The sequence below is a fragment of the Bos indicus x Bos taurus genome, chromosome 7, assembly GCF_003369695.1.
Source record: "Bos indicus x Bos taurus breed Angus x Brahman F1 hybrid chromosome 7, Bos_hybrid_MaternalHap_v2.0, whole genome shotgun sequence".
NCBI lineage: Eukaryota > Metazoa > Chordata > Mammalia > Artiodactyla > Bovidae > Bos > Bos indicus x Bos taurus.
This window is the reverse complement of record NC_040082.1, coordinates 103,268,073-103,288,290: the sequence shown is the minus strand read 5'-3', so window position 1 is coordinate 103,288,290 and position 20,218 is coordinate 103,268,073. Positions and strand designations below refer to the sequence as shown.

Below are 20,218 nucleotides of genomic sequence, written 5' to 3'. Positions count from 1 at the left end.
CTGCAAATGGAGGAAAAATAAATAGCTAGTATGGAATGTAGATATTTTAACACATCTGAATCCTTACCATAGTTCTACGGAGACAAATATTATGATCCTAGCCATTTTCTTCACCACCCAACTGGTCATCCAGAGTTTAGAGAAGAGAATTTTCTGCGGAAGCTTCTCTGTATGGCATTCTTCAGCTCCTTATTCCTGAGACTGAAAATGATGGGGCTAAGAAAGGCGGTGAAGACTGTGTAGGTGGTGGCCAGCAGAGTGTTACTGTCCATAGAATGAGGGCCCTTGGGTTTGAGGTAGATGATGGAGGCAAAACCGTAGTGCACGACCACTATGGTGAGGTGGGAGACACAGGTGGAGAAGGTCTTGTGCCGGCCCTCAGTGGAGGGGATCCTCAGGATGGCAGCCACGATGAACACATAGGAGAGGACGATGAAGAATAAGCACCCCATCAGGGCTGTGACACAGACCAGGATCACACCCATGGTGACAGAGGCTGTTTCCTTTCCACAGGCCAACTTCAACAGGGCAAGGACATGACAGGCAAAATGGTAAATCTTATTAGACCTACAGAAAGTGAGGTGGAAAACTATCAGTGTCACCATCATCCCCATGACCGAGCCTCCAGCCCAGCACCAAGACACAAGACGGGCACAGTCACGGGTGCTCATGAGCACGTTGTAGCGCAGGGGGTGGCAGATGGCCACATAGCGGTCATAGCCCATGATCATGAGCAGGAAGGAGTGGGTGAAGCCAAACGTAAAGGAGAAGAACATCTGGCTGGCACAGGCCACAAAGGTGATGGAGCGGTGGGTGGAGAGCATGTCCGCCAGCATGCGAGGGGTGACTGCAACAGTGAACAGGATCTCGGAGATGGAGAGGGCACACAGGAAGAGGTACATGGGGGTGTGGAGGCTGTGCTCCCTCCAGATGGTGCCCATGATGAGCAGGTTCCCCAGCAGTGTGAACAGGTACATCAGCAGGTACAGCAGGAAGAAGGTGGGCAGGAGCTGCTGAGGGAAGTTGGAGAAGCCAATGAGGTTGAATTCAGACACTGTGCTGTAGTTCTGTCCAGATGAGGATGCTTCATCTGGGGAGATCAGAAACAAGATGAAGGCCCAGTGGTTAAAACAGAGGTTCTAACATAGGTTAAATGATAATTGAAGGCTTCTATATTATATAGCTACCTTCTTAACTTTTCTGGGTCTCAAAATTTTCATCAGTAAAATGGAATAAATCATAATGGCTGTTATCATTCCATAATGTGATAAAAATAAAATGAGACCAGTATATTTAATGCTGAAGACATAGTTTAGCTCCTGGGTTTTCCACGGTGATGACAACATGAAAAGTTTTCACTTTTTGGAGGTATTGGAGACAAACATAGGTGATCAGGATCATATTCTCTTGAATAATGTGCCTGTTGTAGGAAATACTTATCTGGTTCTCAAGGCTGTAAAATGTTTTTCCTCTCAGACTCTTTGTCTTTTAATTGATAATTTATTACATCCATATTTATTTTAATACTATATTAATGGAACTGTTTTTTCTGTGTTGTTTCATATTGATATTTACTATTCTAAATGAGCTGAACAGAAAAGTTTGAAAACAAATGGGTGGAAGAATATATGCCAGAAAAAATGTACCAAGTGACAGCTGAGGCAGTAATTTTGAAAACAGACAAAATGAAATTTAAAGAAACAGTAATTATCTTCCATTTACAATTGCAACTCAAAGCATCAAGTTTCCCTGGAGAAATCTTCTGAGAAAGAAACCAAGCTTAGGACATCTTGTGCCAGTGTGAAAGGAAACTTTCAGTGAGTAATGGCTTAATATGAAATGCATGCCAGAACCAGATTGCAAATGTGCCGACTAAGCTGATTGCCAGAATGAAGGATCATTGTACAAAGAATGGAGGAACAAGCTAAATGACACCACGAAGATGCAATCAGACAAATCTAGAGATGGAACATGCTACAGAACAATTGATTTTGTAATGTAGATATCACTCTCACTAAAGAATATGGAAAATTCAAGGGACATAACAAGCAATTTTAATATACAGTCCTAGCTTGGATACTAGTTTAGATGAGCCAGTGTAAACTAATTTTAAGGCAACAGAGGAAATTTTCAATATACTATGAATGAATAATTAGGTGTAAATACTGTGAGATCATTATTAACTTAATTGTTGAGCAGGCCAAAAAGTTTATTCAGGTTTTTCTGTAATATCTTATGGAAAAACCTGAATGAACTCTTTGGCAACCCAATATTAATTTTAAATGTGATCTTGTGATTTTGTGCATGATGAAAGCATTCTTAGTTTAAATGCAGACTGAAATTAAAAATTACAGAGACACACACACATTCACACTTCAAGAGAAAAAGAAAATTATTTTATTAAGTATAGAAGAACATCATAATGATTGACTTAAATATCACTAATCTATGTAACTGTATACTTTGGAATAGGAAGTGATAAATAATCAGCATAATTTCAGTGAATAGATATAAACAGGAAAAGATAAATCAATATGAGTTACATAGATGTAATATGTAGCTAGATTTGCTCAAAGTATAGAAAGGTAACTTATGAATTATTAATTAGAATGCAATTAATAATATTTGTAAATGGTGGCTTAGTAAAGAATCTGCCCACAATGTGTGAGACTTGGGTTCTATCCCTGGGTTGAGAAGATCTCCTAGACAGTGCATTGTAACCCACTCCAGTATTCTTTTCTGGAGAATCCCCATGGACAGAGGTGCCTGTCAGGCTACAGTCCATGGGATTGCAAAGAGTTGGACATGACTGAGTGACTAAGAACAGAACAGCATAAATTAGTTATTGGATATATTTAGACTCTTAAATAAAGAGATAGTAAACAGTTTCTTTAAAGAGTTCATGGAACTTTTACAAAAACTGAACTTGTATATAGGACATAAAGACATTTTCCATGAATTTAAAGTATAAAAATGAGGTAGATTACAGTGCATTAAAAGTAGACATTGTTGTTTAGTAGCTTCTTAGATCCACTGTATTTGGGAGCTAAAGGTTGTATTAAATAATACTTTGTAACAGTAGTAAAATGTAAAGTAAATTTTAATACTTTATAAAATTTTATAATTAAATAATTGAAACACATAATCACAAATTTTAAACTAAATTTGTACTATGAAAAAGTACAGGAGGCAAGAATATACAATGGAGAAAAGACAATCTCTTTAACAAGTGGTGCTGGGAAATCTGGTCAACCACTTGTAAAAGAATGAAAGTAGAACACTTTCTAACACCATACACAAAAATAAACTCAAAATGGATTAAAGATCTAAACGTAAGACGAGAAACTATAAAACTCCTAGAGGAGAACAGAGGCAAAACATTCTCTGACATACATCACAGCAGGATCCTCTATGACCCACCTCCCAGAGTAATGGAAATAAAAGCAAAATAAACAAATGGGACCTAATTAAACTTAAAAGCTTCTGCACAACAAAGGAAACTATAAGCAAGGTGAAAAGACAGCCTTCAGAATGGGAGAAAATAATAGCAAATGAAGCAACTGACAAACAACTGATCTCAAAAATACACAAGCAACTCCTGCACCTCATTCCAGAAAAATAAACGACCCAATCAAAAAATGGGCCAAAGAACTAAATAGACATTTCTCCAAAGAAGACATACAGGTGGCTAACAAACACATGAAAAGATGCTCAACATCACTCATTATCAGAGAAATGCAAATCAAAACCACTATGAGGTACCATTTCACACCAGTCAGAATGGCTGCGATCCAAAAGTCTACAAGCAATAAATGCTGGAGAGGGTGTGGAGAAAAAGGAACCCTCTTACACTATTGGTGGGAATGCAAACTAGTATAGCCACTCTGGAGAACAGTGTGGAGATTCCTTAAAAAACTGGAAATAGAACTGCCTTATGACCCAGCAATCCCACTGCTGGGCATACACACCAAGGAAACCACAATTGAAAGAGACACGTGTACCCCAATGTTCATCGCAGCACTGTTTACAATAGCCAGGACATGGAAGCAACCTAGATGTCCATCAGCAGATGAATGGATAAGAAAGCTGTGGTACATATATACAATGGAATATTACTCAGCATGATACTGGATGCTTGGGGCTGGTGCACTGGGATGACCTAGAGGGATTGGATGGGGTGGGAGGTGGGAGAGGGGTTTGGGATGGAGAACACATGTACACCTGTGGCGGATTCAAGCCAATGTATGGCAAAACCAACACAATATTGTAAAGTAAAAAAAAAACAAAAAACACACAGCTTTCAATATATTTATGGAGAAATTTTTACAAGAAGAAAGTCATGCTTAATAAAATCAAAATCAGGTTGTTGTAGAAGATTAAAACAAGGAGAAGATGCCAATAAGAAAACACAAAAAATAAAATTGAAAAATAACTAGAGAAATAATGGATATTTTTAAATTAATAAAGATAGAAAAATACAAGTTAGGAAATTTGAAATAATACACTAAGGAAATAAGTTTAGAATATATATGGAAATGTAGCTTAGAAAACTATAAAATTCCAAATCTGGTGCTAGAAAAAATAGAGACCTTGGGGACTCAAGTCAATTTTGAGGAAACTGAAAAATTTGATGAAATGCAGTCATTCCTCAATAACCTTGGCCCCAGTGGGTTTTCAGGTAACCTCTCTTAAATTTTTAAGGAACATTTGAGGAGTATCTTATACTCATTTCTAAAAGCCAGAAAAATCATATGAAGTATGCTCTCCCCTTTTCATTAAGTTAATGCAATCTTGGTTCTAAATCAAGTTGAATGCTAATAAGAAATGAAAATTATGGGTACATTTCACCTACCCATGCAAAGTTTTAAAAACTAAGTGTTCTTGCCTGGAGAATCCCAGGGATGGGGGAGCTTGGTGGGCTGCTGTCTATGGGGTCGCACAGAGTCGGACACGACTTAAGCAACTTAGCAGCAGCAGCAGCAGCAGCAGCAGCAAGAAGACATAGCCTAGTCAAATCCATTCTTTTTTCAAAAGTAGTGTACGATGATAAAGTGTTTTGACTTCTCCCGTACATGACAAGAATGGTGCAACATCAGAAAACCTACCATCTGACTCATCAGGTGAATAAACTAAAGCAAAAAATCATATAATTATTTCTATCAAGGCAGGAATCTATTTCCTAAAATTCCAGTCCTATATTTATGATTTTAAAAATTGGCATGTATTTAATATAAGTATTAGTATATATACATAAAATATTGTTTTATATATACAACATAATGAATGATATATATATGTGTGTGTATATATATACACACACACATATATTTATATATACACACACAATCAGTTATGATTTTAAAAAGCCTCCACAACATGTTACGGAAAGGGATTTTCTTAGCTAGGTAAAGAATATACACTTTAAGTACTGGCACAAAACAGACACATACAATCAATGGAACCGAATGGAGAGATCATAAATAAACCCACACACCTATGTTCATTTAATCTATGACAAAATAGACCAGAATATAAATTGGAGAAAAGATAGTCTCTTCAATAAGTGTTGCTGGAAAAACTGAACTAGGTGTAAAACAATGAAATTAGAACATTTTCTCACAACATATTAAAAAATAAACTGAAATGGATTAAAGACGTAAATGTCTTTACCTCTCCCACGAAATTCCTGGGAGAAAACATGGGCAGAACATGTTTGACATAAATTATAGCAATATTTTTGTCTCCTAAACCAAAAGAAAAAGCAGAAATAAGTGAATGGAACCTAATTAACTTTAAAAGCTTTTGCACAGCAAGGGAAACATGGACAAAACAAGAAAACAGCCTACAGAATGGAAGAAAATATGACTGAAAAGGGTTAATATCCAAAACATAATCATACATCTCAATATCAAAAAACAACCTAATCAAAAAATAGGTAGAAGATCTGAGTCCTCAGGTTTCCAAAGAAGACATACAGTTGGCTAACAGGAACAGGAAAAGATGTTCAGCCTTGCTAATTATTAGAGAAATGCAAACAATAAAAAGAGCTATCATTGTACATCTATCAGAAGGGCTATCAACAAAGTCTAGAAATAACAAATGTTTGAGATGATGTGAAGAAAAAGAACCCTTGTACATTGCTCGTGGCAATGCAAATTGGTGCAGCCACTATGAAAAATAGTATAGAGGTTTCTAAAAAAAAAAAACTAAAAAAAAAACTACCATATCATTCAGAAATTCCACTCCTGGTTATACATTTGGAAGAAATGAAAACACTTATGTGAAAATATACATGCACCTTAGTGTTCATAGCAGGACAATTTACAAGAGCCATGATTTGGAGTATCCCAAGTGCCCAAACAGCAGATAGATGAATGGCTTAAGAAGATTAATAATATTATTAATATAAATAATAATGTAATGGAATATTATTCAGCCATAAAAAGAATGGAATTCTGCCACTTGCAACAGCTGGGTGGATCCAGACAATATTATGCTTGTGAAATAAGAAAGAGAAATGCAAATATTGTGTGATATCACTTATAATTGTAATCTAAAGACTAATACACACAAATGTATATGTAAAACAGAGACAGACTCACAGGTACAGAAAACAAACTAGTAAGTACCAAAGTGGTGAGGGAAGAGGTGAGGGAAAAACTAAGGGTAGGGGATTGAGAGTTTCCAACTTCTGTGTATAAATAGATAAGCCACAAAGAAATATTGTATAGCATAGGAAATTATAGCCATTGTCTTATAATAACGTTTAACAGAATGTAATCTGTAAAATTACTGGGTCACTATGCTGGACACCAGAAACTCGTGCAACATTGTGAAATTCAACTGCATTTCAATACAAAAACACCTTAAAACAGAATATGTGCTACAAAACTAGCAAATAGGTTACTAATGGGGAACTTTAGATGCATTATTTTAGGAGCAAGAATCCAAGGTTACTTACTGTCTCTGCTGTCCTTGAACATGGAACTGAAAGTCTTGAGCAGTGCACTAAGGAAAGGAAAAGAGAGAAGGCATGCAAGGTTGGAGGGGAATAAACATGATTATGCACACAGAGAAGTTGAAAGAATGAAAATGAAGTTTATTAGAACAAAAGGAGCACAAAGTTTCAGAAGGCAAGATCGACAACAAAGAAAGATAGTATTTCTCATACTATTACACCAGTGATTATCATTTAATACATATAATTTAAGTTAAGTAGGATAAGACAGGGCAAAGGCTAATAGAGCTTTGCCAAGAGAATAGACTGGTCATAGCAAACACCCTCTTTCAACAACACAAGAGATGACTCTACAAATGGACATTACCCGATGGTCAATACTGAAATCAGATTGATTATATTCTTTTCAGCCAGAGATGGAGAAAAAACAAGACTGGGAGCTAACTGTGGTTCAGATCATGAACTCCTTATTGCAAAATTCAGACTTGAAGAAAGTAGTGAAAACCAGTAGACCATTTGGATCTAACCTAAATCAAATCTGTTACAATTATACAGTGGAAGTGACAAATAGATTCAAGGGATTAGATCTGATAGACAGAGTGCCTGAAGAACTATGGATGGAGTTTCATGACATGGTACAGGAGGCAGTGATCAAGACCATCCCCAAGAAAAAGAAATGCAAAAAGTCAAAATTTTTGTCTGAGGAGGCCTTACAAATAGCTGAGAAAAGAAGAGAAGCTAAAGGCAAAGGAGAAAAGGAAAGATACCCATTCGAATGCAGAGTTCCAAAGAATAGCAAGGAGAGATAAGAAAGTCTACCTCACGTGTACACCCGTGGCAGATTCATGTTGATGTATGGCAAAACCAATACAATATTGTAAAGTAAAAAATAAAATAAAATGCAGCTGAATAATTTATTAAAAAAAAAAAAGTCTACCTCAGTGATCAATGCGAAGAAATAGAGGAAAACAATACAATGGGAAAGACTAGAGATCTCTTCAAGAAAATTAAAGAAACCAAGGGAACATTTCATGCAAAGACGGGCTCAATAAAGGGCAGAAATGGTATGGAACTAACAGGAACAGAAGATATTAAGAAGAGGTGGCAAGAAAACACAGAACTCTACAAAAAAATCTTCATGACCCAGATAACCACGATGTGATCACTCACCCAGAGCCAGACATCCTGGAACGCAAAGTCAAGTGGACCTTAGGGAGCATCACTACGAACAAAGCTAGTGGAGATGATGGAATTCCAATTGAGTTATTTTGAATCCTAAAAGATGATGCTGTGAAAGTGCTGCACTCAATTTGCCAGTAAATTTGGAAAACTCAGCAGTGGCCACAGGACTGGAAAAGGTGTTTTCATTCCAATCTTAAAGAAAGGCAATGCCAAAGAATGTTCAAACCACCACACAATTGCACTCATCTCACACACTAGAAAAGTAATGCTCAAATAAGAAAGCTATGGTACATATACACAATGGAGTATTACTCAGCCATTAAAAAGAATACATTTGAATCAGTTCTAATGAGGTGGATGAAACTGAGCCTATTATACAGAGTGAAGTAAGCCAGAAAGAAAAACACCAATACAGTATACTAACGCATATATACAGAATTTAGAAAGAGGGTAACGATAACCCTGTGTACGAGACAGCAAAAGAGACACTGATGTATAGAACAGTCTTATAGACTCTGTGGGAGAGGGAGAGGGTGGGAAGATTTGGGAGAATGGCATTGAAACATGTAAAATATCATGTATGAAATGAGATGCCAGTCCAGGTTCGATGCACGATACTGGATGCTTGGGGCTAGTGCACTGGGACGACCCAGAGGGATGGTATGGGGAGGGAGGAGGGAGAAGGGTTCAGGATGGGGAAAACATGTATACCTGTGGTGGATTCATTTTGATATTTAGCAAAACTAATACAATTATGTAAAGTTTAAAAATAAAATTAAAAAAAAAATTCTCCAAGTCAGGCTTCAACAGTACGTGAACCGTGAACTTCCAGATGTTCAAGTTGGATTTAGAAAAGGCAGAGGAATCAGAAATAAAATTGCCAACATCTGTTGGATCATTGAAAAAGCAAGAGAATACCAGAAAAATATCTACTTCTGCTTTATTTACTATACCAAAGCCTTTGACCATGTAGATGACAACAAACTGTGGAAAATTCTTAAAGAGATGGGAATAACAGAACATCTTACCTGCCTTCTGAGAAACCTGTATGCAAGTCAAGAAGCAACAATTAGAACTGGACATGGAATAACAGAGTGGTTCCAAATTGGGAAAGGATTATGTCAAGGCTGTGTATTGTCACCTGCTTATTTAACTTATATGCAGAGTACATCATATGAAATGCCAGGCTGGATGAGGCACAAGCTGGAATCAAGATTGCTGGGAGAAATATCAATAACCTCAGGTATGCAGATGACCCCACCTTTATGGCAGAAAGTGAAGAGGAACTAAAGAGCCTCTTGATGAAAGTGAAAGAGGAGAGTGAAATAGTTGGCTTAAAGCTCAACATTCAGAAAACGAAGATCATGGCATCTGGTCCCATCACTTCATGACAAATAGATGGGGAAACAATGGAAACAGTGAGAGACTTTATTTTCTTGGGCTCAAAAATCACTGCAGATGGTGACTGCAGCCATGAAGTTAAAAGATGCTTGCTCCTTAGAGGAAAAGCTGTGAGAAACCTAGACAGCATATTAAGTAGAGACATTATTTTGTCAAAGGTTCATTTAGTCAAAACTATGGTTTTTCCTGTAGTCATGTATGGATGTGAGAATTGGACTATAAAGAAAGCTGAGTGCCAAAGAATTGATATTTTTGAACTGTGGTGTTGGAGAAGACTCTTGAACGTCCCTTGGACTGCAAGGAGATCAAACCAGTCAATCCAGAGGAAATCAGTCCTGAATATTCATTGGAAAGACTGATGTTGAACTCCAATACTTTGGCCACCTGATGCGAAGAACTGACTCTTTGGAAAGACCCGGATGCTGGGCAAGATTGAAGGCAGGAAGAGAAGGAGATGACAGAGGATGAGATGGCTGAATGATATCACTGACTTGATGGGCATGAGTTTGAGCAAGCTTCAGGATTTGGTGATGGACAGGGAAGCCTGGCTGCAGTCCATGGGGTTGCAAAGAGTTGGAAAGACTGAATGACTGAACTGAACTGAGCATAAGACTGGCAGCAGTGACACAGACTATAAAGAAAAGCCCTAAACATCTTGTTCTCAGGATCCTTGAAACAAAAATTATTGTGCTTGCAAAAGGTCTTTTCTTTGGGTGAGTTATCACTACTGATCTTCACCATTTTAGGAATTGAATCTGAGAATGATTTAAAATATTTAGTATTTGCACATTTAAAAGAACAATAATAAACCCATTACATTTTAATATAGCAACACTTTTAGGAAAGCAGCTGCATTTTCAAAAACTAGTGAGAATAGTGGTCTGGTTTCAGATTTTCTCAAATATGTTTGATTTCTGGCCAACTGCAAGACAACTAGATTCTGGTGTTTGATGCTTAACTTCATCTGTGGCAATGAAGCATATGACAAAAATACCTCCTGACCTGAGCTGGGAAAATAAGGATCTGATGGCCCTCTAGAAATGGTCCCTGGAAACCCATGGGTCCTCATATGACATTTTGAAAAGCTCTTATACAAAATATCTAGGATTTAACCAAAGACATGCAATACCTCCTGAGACAAATATTTTACTCTTTAACAAACATGTAGAGGATGACTGGAATACATGTAAAATCATACATACTCTTGAATGGGATGACCTAATATGGTAATAATATCTCTTCTTCCCTAAATTATCCTGTCAGCACAATTGCATTAACTACTCCATGAATGGATAATAAATTTAATAATTATACTAACTTCTTCTAAAAATAAAGTCAGAGTGAAACTATACATCTTATAAATTGAAGCAAACAGGAGAAATATTGTATGTCTTCCCAGATATTGTGACACATTATAGAGTCACAGTCATTTTTAACAGTGTGAACCAAGAATAGAAAAAGACACTGGTACATTGAATGGATAACTCAGAAAATACCCCATCATTATAAAAAAATCTAATATTTGATAAATATGGCATTGTTTACTAGTTTCTGGTGGGAAGACTGATCCTTTTATGAAGCAAAATTCATCTGAATTTCTACCCAAGACCACATACAAGGTGGAATCCAGATGGATTCATGACATATATATGCAATATAAACCATAGAGTTAATGGGAGGGAGTGTATGAGAACTACTTTGTTGATCAAGCTGTGAGTGGAGAAGGACTTCCTAAACAAAACTTCTAAAGCACAAACCTAAAGGTGACATGAAAGCATCAGCATTTTGAATTTTGGTTCCACAAAAGATATCCTGAATAAAGTTAAGAAGCAGATGGAAAATTGGTACAAGATCATCTGCACTGTCTAAAACAGGTAACACTCTCAAGAAGAATAAAGAAGAAGTAGGTACTTTGATATAGGTATGAGCAAAAGATATGAAAAGAGAAATCACAGGAGTTACTCAGGCAAATGAAAAGATGCTCGAAGAAGGGACTGGGGGGAATGAATGAAAGCAATGGAATTTCACTGTGTACATATTCACATGTACATATTCAATTTCCCAAATCGGAAAATGCCATGGTGATTGGGCAATGGGAAGAGGGAAATCCTCCTGCACTGCTGGTTGGAATGTACAATGGTGAAAATTAAAATATAACATGCTCTGTACACCAGCAAATTCATACCATATCATAACAAATTTGTTAAAATGCATAGAAGTTACAACACAAAGAGAGACTTCTAAGGTAAACTATGAACTTCAGTTAATTATAATTGATCGAAAATGGTTCATCAGTTGGGACAGGAGTGCCAGACTATTACATTTGCTCAGTATGTAACAGCATCCCAGGCATCAAGACACCAGGTATCTGTAGCATCCCTCCATTCCAAGATCATGACAACCAAGTTATCTCTGAACATGTCCAATGTCAACTGTAGGACAGAACCACCCCAGATTAAGAACTGCTGACCTAGGAGCAGCAAAGCAAACCTAGGCTGGGTGAGAACCAACGATTCAGAATGGGTAAACAGAGAAGAGCCCCAGCAGCCTCTTGGGAATGAAAGCCTCTCTTTTGGACCGTCTCCCCAGCCCTGACTCCATCCGTAGGCTGGCCAGAGCTACCCACAACTATCTGATTCTACTTTCCTACCCTCTCCCTTCTGATTGCCCTCAGCCTGGCCTGCCTCTTCCATGAAGCAGCCAGCAGGGAAGGGTTGATGATGCTCTCCTGCCTGATGCTCTCAGTGGTGCCCACAAGCAGGGGTGGAGTCACACCTCGGGCTCCTGGAAGTGATCCTGTGTGCTTTATCCCTGCTGTAGGTTTCCAGCAGGCTGCTCTCCAGGAAGCCAACCTAGAAGCTTTGTCCTCAGGGTCTGGGGAGTCGGAGAGGGACTTCAAGGGGCCTTTGGGAGCTTGTAGCATCTACTTCTTCCTCTCATTATCCACATAGACAAAGGTCATGAGTCTCTCCTCTCCCAGAGAGGCATGAGCCCCTGCTGAGGGCTGAGGAGCTCCAAATCTTGGGGGAAGACAGGGCTGGAGACAGATGTCCTCAGTCCACTGGGGTCAAGGTAGGGTCAGAGGGAAGACAGAAGCTGGAGGAGCCAAGAGTGAGATTGTAGGACTGTGTCTTCAGGAGAGGACAGCTGGTTGGCTTTTCAGAATAAAAAGCTCATTTGGAGCTGGGTCTTGGAGAGTCATTTGCCTTGTGTAACATACGTCTTCTGGCCAAATTGGCCAAAAGTTACCTCTTATCCCAATCAAATTCTACCCTATTCCCATAGTCCTGGTAGTTCAAAACAGAGAGTGTGATATCCACATAGGTCTCCTAATGATGTCATAAAACATAACTATATGGCAGAAAGCAAAGAAGAACTAAAGAATCTCTTGATGAAAAGTGAAAGAGGAGAGTGAAAAAGTTGACTTAAAACTCAACATTCAGAAAACTAAGATCATGGCATCCAGTCCCATCACTTCATGGCAAATAGATGGGGAAACAATGGAAACAGTGAGAGACTTTACTTTCTTGGGCTCCAAAATCACTGCAAACGGTGACTGCAGCCATGAAACTAAAAGACGCTTGCTTCTTGGAAGGAAAGCTATGATCAACCTAGACAGCAAATTAAAAAGCAGAGACATTACTTTACCAGCAAAGGTCCATTTAGTCAAAGCTATGGTTTTTCCAGTAGTCATGTATGGATGTGAGAGTTGGACTATAAAGAAAGGTGAGTGCTGAGGAATTGATGCTTTTGAACTGTAGTGTTGGAGAAGACTCCTGAGTGTCTCTTGGGCAGCAAGGAGATCCAACCAGTCTATCCTAAAGGAAATCAGTCCTGAATATCCATTGGAAGGACTGATGCTGAAGTTGAAACTCCAATACTTTGGCTACCTGATGCAAAGAACTGACTCACTAGAAAAGACCCTGATGATGCGCAAGATTGAAGGCAGGAGGAGAAGGGGACGACAGAGGATGAGATGGTTGGATGGCATCATTGACTCAATGAGTTTGAGTAAACTCTGAGAGTTTGTGATGGACAGGGAAGCCTGGCGTGCTGCAGCCCATGGGGTCACAAAGAATCAGACACGACTGAGGGACTAAAGTAACTGGCTGACTGATTTGGTCTTTTGGTGTTGTCTTTGGTTCCTGACCCTCTGATTAGAGTGTCTTTTGTACACCAATGACATGACTGGTGGCTCTGGGTTTATCCTTTTATAAAAGGTTTATCTTTTATAAAAGATCTTCCGCCTCAACCCAAATATTTGGCCTTATCTTTGAGTTAACAATTGACATCCCACATCAGGTTCCCTTTCTTGGTCCTCAGTGATATATATTCCCAAACACCAGTGAGGGACTCAGATAGACATAAAGTGCCTCATGATTCCCTCCATTCACATTTGTGTGACTTCCACCAATATTTCCCATCTGCATACTGAAGGTACCCATCTTTGGCCTCTGACCTCTCAATATAATCTTGAGACAGCATTCTATCTTTTAACACACTTCTCAAAGAGGTGCAAGTATAATACAGTAGTAAAAATTGATGTTTTACTGAAAATTATGTGTGGGAAAGGAATATCCCCTGGAGAAGAAAATGGTAACCTGCTCCAGTATTCTTGCCTGGAGAATCCCATGGGCAGAGGATAGAGGAGCCCTGCAGGCTACAATCCATGGGGTCACAAGAGTTGGACATAATTTAGCAACTGAACCAACACACGTGTGGGAAAAATAGAGATTTCCATAAGATGTTGGATAAAAACACCTTTAATATGTCCATGTTCTTAGCTAAGCACCCATCCCTCTTCCTTTTCTCTCCCCTCTGTCTCTCCCTTGCTCCCTCCAGCCTCTTTCCTTTCTTCCCTTTCTTCATATGCAGATTGCTCTATTAGCAACCTTCTTCTGTTCCTCTCATCTTGCCCAGATTTTGCCCCATATGCTTTAATCACGGAGAAGGCAATGGCAACCCACTCCAGTACTCTTGCCTGGAAAATTCCATGGACAGAGGGGCCTGGTGGGCTGCAGTCCATGGGGTCGTGAAGAGTTGGACACGACTGAGTGACTTCACTTTCACTTTTCACTTTCATGCATTGGAGAAGGAAATGGCAATCCACTCCAGTGTTCTTGCCTGGAGAATCCCAGGGATGGGGGAGCCTGGTGGGCTGCCGTCTCTGGGGTCGCACAGAGTCAGACACGACTGAAGCGACTTAGCAGCAGCAGCAGCAGCATGCTTTAATCAATTGAATGATCAGATCTAATGAGCTAAATACTACTCGCCTGCTTTGTCTCTCCCTCTCTCTTTGTCTCTCCCTCACTCTCACTCTCACAGTTGCTCTCTACTTGGAATTTCTTCCATAGTTCACTCAGTTCAGCTCAACAGAAAGACTTCTTTTTCTGTCTATAACTCCAAAACCAAGTGAGAAACTGTAAACAGTAAGCCATGTTCTCTGACAATTACTTTATTTTCCATTGTACATGTGTAATAATTAACATATGTCAATAATAATGAAGCACTAGGCACAGTACTTTATGCATAATTATAAGGACTCAATTCTGATGGCATTTATGACTATCTTTAGGTTATTTTGTTTATTACTATCTTTGAAGACGGGGGAATAAAATCTCCTCCTTGCTGTCTATTCAAGAAGAATCACATATGTCAGGGTCCTCACTCATTCTTCTGGGGGTCCCCACCTGCCTATAGAAAGATAAGATATTCTTAGGCATAGATAATGGGATGAAGTTCCTCTCACTGCAAATAAGCTAAAGATTATGATGATAGAACTTATGGAAGAGAGGGAAATATCAGAGAAGAACAAACAGTATGCATGAAACTGAATTGGAGTATGGATACTCTACAGACCTGAATCATTGCAAGAGTTCTATGGAGACAGACATTATTAAGCCCAAGCCTTCTGTCACACTTCCATAACACTTAACTAGCCATCAGGAACTTAAGGGACAGAAGGTTCTGCGGAAGCTTCTCTGTATGGCATTCTTCAGCTCCTTATTCCTGAGACTGAAAATGATGGGGCTAAGAAAGGGGGTGAAGACCGTATATGTGGTGGCCATGAGAGTGTTACTGTCCATGGAATGGGCGCCTTTGGGCTTGAGGTAGATGATGGAGGCAAAACCGTAGTGCACGACCACTATGGTGAGGTGGGAGACACAGGTGGAGAAGGTCTTGTGCCGGCCCTCAGTGGAGGGGATCCTCAGGATGGCAGCCACAATGAAGACATAGGAGAGGAAAATGAGGAATAAGCACCCCATCAGGGCTGTGACACAAAGCAGAATCACAGCCATGGAGACAGTGGCTGTCTCCTTTCCACAAGCCAACTTCAAGAGGGCAAACACGTGACAGAGAAAATGGTGAATCACATTAGACCCACAGAAGGTGAGGTGAAAAATTATCAATGTCAACATCATCCCCATGACTGAGCCACCAGCCCAGCACCAGGACACAAGACGGGCACAGTCACGGGTGCTCATGAGCACATTGTAGCGCAGCGGGTGGCAGATGGCCACGTAGCGGTCGTAGCCCATGATCATGAGCAGGAAGGAGTGGGTGAAGCCAAACGTGAAGGAGAAGAACATCTGGCTGGCACAGGCCACAAAGGTGATGGAGCGGTGGGTGGAGAGCATGTCCACCAACATTCGAGGGGTGACTGCAACAGTGAACAGGATCTCGGAGATGGAGAGGGCACACAGGAAGAGGTACATGGGGGTGTGGAGGCTGTGCTCCCTCCAGATGGTGCCCATGATGAGCAGGTTCCCCAGCAGCGTGAACAGGTACATCAGCAGGTACAGCAGGAAGAAAGTGGGCAGGAGCTGCTGAGGGAAGTTGGAGAAGCCGATGAGGATGAATTCAGACACCGTGCTGTAGTTCTGTCCAGACGAGGATGCTGCATCTGGAGAGATTAGAAGCAAGATGAAGGCCCAGTGGTTACAACAGAGGCTCTTCCATAGATTAATGGAGAATTGAAGAGCTCTATACTACATAACTTCCTGAGCTTCCCTGGTGGCTCAGATGGTAAAGAATCTAGCTGCAATGTGGAAGACCCAGTTTCCATCCCTGGTTGGGGAGATCCCCTGTAGAAGGGAATGGCAACCCACTCTAGTATTCTTGAATGCAGAATTCCATGGACAGGGGAGCCTGGCTACAGTCCATGGGGTCACAAAGGGTCGAACAGGACTGAGCCACTAACACTTTCACTTCATATTATGTAACTGCTTTTTAAACTTGTCTGGGTCTCAAAATCTTCATCAGTAAGATGGAGTAAATCATAGTAATTCCTGCCATTCATCTTTATGATAACTATAAAGCAAGACACAGATAAAGCAGACACAGACAATCAAGGTCATATTCTCTTCAATATTGTGCCTATTCTAGAACACATATATTTGGATATTGAGGCTATAAAATTTTTTTGAGAGACTTTGGCCTTTATTGAGTAGCCCTTTTATATTTATTTTAATTCTGTTTGGTACTCACTTCAGCATCTTATTTTGAATTATGTATTACTTTCCTAAAGAAGCATAAGCAAAGGTTTGAAAATAAAGGAATAGGCTGCAACTAAAGAAAGATCCCACATGGCACAACTAAGACCTGGTGCAGTCAATACAATAAATAAATACTTTAAAAAAGAAAATAAAATGATGGACAAACGTATCCCAGCCAAATAAGCACCAAAGGAAAGCTGAAGCAGTAATCCTGGAAGCAGAAAAAATGATTTTTCCTTAAAAAAAATTTAAGGAAAGACTAATTATAACATCTGTTACCCTATTCCATTGAAAGGAGCCAAGTTACCTAGAGAAATGATCTGTGCATGGATGGCAAGCCTAGGACACTGCTGCCACCGTGAAATGGAACTTCCACTGAGCAACGTGCTTATGTTCAATGATGCCAGAACAGTATGGATGGTCCTCAAAAAACTAAAAATAGAACTACCATATGATCTGGAAATTCCAATCCTGGGTGTGTAACTGGAGAAAATGAAAACACTAATTCAAAAAGTACATTCACCCCAATGATCACAGCAGCAGTATTTACAATAGCCAAGATATGGGAGCAACCTAACTGCCCATCAGCAGAAGAACAGATAAAGAAGATGTGGTATATAAATACAATGGATTATAATTCAGCCAATAAAATAATGAAAACTGTCATTTGCAGAAACCATGAACAGACCTAAAGAATATTTTTCTTAGTGAAATATATCAGATGGAGAAAGACAAACACTGTAAGATATCACTTATATGTGGGATCTAAAAAACAATACAAACAGACTCACAGATAAAGAAAAGAAGCTAGTGGTTACCAAAAGGGAAAGGGAAGGGGAGAGGAAGAAAACCAGGGGACTGGGATTAACATATACAAACTACTATACAATATAGATACAAGTTACTATATACAAAGATATATTGTATAATACAGGGAATTATAGTCATTATGTTGTAATAACTTAGAAACTTTGAATGGAATATAATCTGTAAAAATACTGAATTACTAAACTGTAAACCTGAAACTAATATAATGTAAATTAACAAAACCTCAATAAGAAATAAAATAAGTTATAAAACATGCACACATCAAGGAAAAAAGAAGAATATTTTATGAAGTGTAGAAGAAAATTTTAGAGACCTGAATATCATTTAACATATGACAACGTACACTAGAGTATTAGTAATAAATAGATGATGTCAGGGAAATAGATATAAAATACAAAGAGGTAAATCAATTTTGGATAGTTGGATAAAATAAGTTGGAAATTTTAAGAGTTCAGAAGTGCAATTTGGAAATTATAATGCAATTAATACATACAGACATAGGCTCCTGAATATACTTATGCCTCTCACCAGAAATTAAACATTTTCTTTCAAGAACATAGAGAACTTTAACGAAATTTGTTTGAAGGCCAAGAGAAACCTCCATCAACTTCAAAGTATAAATATTATATAGATTACAATGCATTATATTTGGAAGTCGATGGAGAAGAAATAGCTTTTGAAATTCCATAAGCCAGGAAGCCCAATACAGTATTAAATATGCTTTTGTTTCAGTAGTAAATCATGAAATAAAGAAATATTTATAATTAAATAATTTAAACATCAAATATAAATATTTTAAGCTAAAATAGTATGAGGGAATGAGGGAAATTTACAGATCTACATATAATTATCAAGAAACTATCCAGAAAAAATTATGCTTCTGACAGCCAATATCAGGTGAATGAAAAAAGACTAATAAGATAGAAACAAAGAAAAGATGCCAATAAGAAAACTAAAATTAAAATTGGGAAATAACTTTAAAAATTATGGATATTTAAAAATTAATAAAAATAGAAATTATAAGTTAAGAAATTTAAAACAATACATGAAATTAACATATTCTCAGAAATATAAAATTCCAAACTGGTGCAAGAAAAAACAGACTCTGGATATTCAAAAAAGATATAAGGAAAAGGAAGTGGTTAAAGAACTTCTCTTTCTATAATCATCAGTCCCTCTTGGCTTACAAGTGAGAGCTTATAAATTTTTAAAGAGCAGTTGATGAAAACCTTATACATGTTCTTCAAGTTAACACAATGGAGTATTACTCAGCCATTAAAAAGAAAACATTTGAATCGGTTCTAATGAGAGGATGAAACTGGAGCCTATTATACAGAGTGAAGTAAGCTAGAAGGAAAAACACCAATACAGTATAATAACACATATATATGGAATTTAGAAAGATGGTAACAATAACCCTGTGTACAAGACAGCAAAAGAGACACTGATGTATAGAACAGTCTCATGGACTCTATGGGAGAGGGAGAGGGTGGGAAGATTTGGGAGAATGGCATTGAAACATGTAAAATATCATGTATGAAACGGGATGCCAGTCCAGGTTTGATGCACGATACTGGATGCTTGGGGCTAGTGCACTGGGACGACCCAGAGGGATGGTATGGGGAGGGAGGAGGGAGGAGGGTTCAGGATGGGGAACACATGTATACCTGTGGCGGATTCATTTTGATATTTGGCAAAACTAATACAATTATGTAAAGTTTAAAAAATAAAAATAAATAAAATTTTAAAAAATGGGAAAAATAAAGTGTTCAATTCATTTCATCATTCAGGTTAATGCAAGCTTTATACTATTAATAAAACCAGGTGAGAATGTTTATAAGACAAGGCAAATTATGGACCCACTTCATCTATCCATGCAAGTGTAAAAATCCATTATAAGTCAAATAGAATGTGGTAGTAAATATAGTGAATTATGATCAAGTGGTGTTGGTTTATCCCATGAATGACAAGATGGTACAGTGTCAGATAACCTATCATGTGATTCATTACATACATAAGCTGAAAATATTCATATAATTATTTAGATTAAGGAAGGAATATGTTTCTAAAATTCAACTCATTTAAAATTGTAGAAATTTTGATACAATTGTCATATAACATTGTATTCGTTTGAGGTGTACAACATAGCAGTTTGATATAACTGTACCTGCTTATGACTTTTAAAAAACATTTTTTGCAACATGAAGTCAAAGGGGACTTTCTTAACTAGATAAGTATAAAACTAGCAAACAGTATACCAGCTGGGGACATTGACATGCATTATTTTAGGACCAGGAACAAGCCAAGGTTACTCACTGTCTCTGCTGGTCTTTAACATGGAACTTAAAGTCAT

At 38.3% G+C, this 20,218-nt stretch overlaps 2 protein-coding genes across 2 annotated transcripts; both read right to left on the bottom strand.

The window, feature by feature from the left end:
- Positions 1-125: 125 nt before the first annotated feature.
- LOC113896488 (olfactory receptor 10H3-like) lies at positions 126-13,986 on the bottom strand. Its single transcript, XM_027548657.1, has 2 exons — positions 13,983-13,986; positions 126-1,090 (listed from the first exon to the last, which is right to left on the bottom strand). The coding sequence occupies exons 1-2, from the start codon at positions 13,984-13,986 to the stop codon at positions 126-128; spliced, it is 969 nt and encodes a 322-aa protein (XP_027404458.1).
- A 1,497-nt stretch (positions 13,987-15,483) lies between these two features.
- LOC113896487 (olfactory receptor 10H3-like) lies at positions 15,484-20,218 on the bottom strand. The gene is made up of 2 exons (XM_027548656.1): positions 20,182-20,218; positions 15,484-16,445 (listed from the first exon to the last, which is right to left on the bottom strand). The coding sequence occupies exons 1-2, from the start codon at positions 20,216-20,218 to the stop codon at positions 15,484-15,486; spliced, it is 999 nt and encodes a 332-aa protein (XP_027404457.1).

Excerpts from the sequence above, each read along its gene's own strand:
- LOC113896487 (XM_027548656.1), bottom strand. The coding sequence starts at position 20,218 with ATGACTTTAAGTTCCATGTTAAAGACCAGCAGAGACA. Across the intron at positions 16,446-20,181 it reads GTTAAAGACCAGCAGAGACA|ATGCAGCATCCTCGTCTGGA; the intron begins GTGAGTAACCTT and ends TAATCTCTCCAG.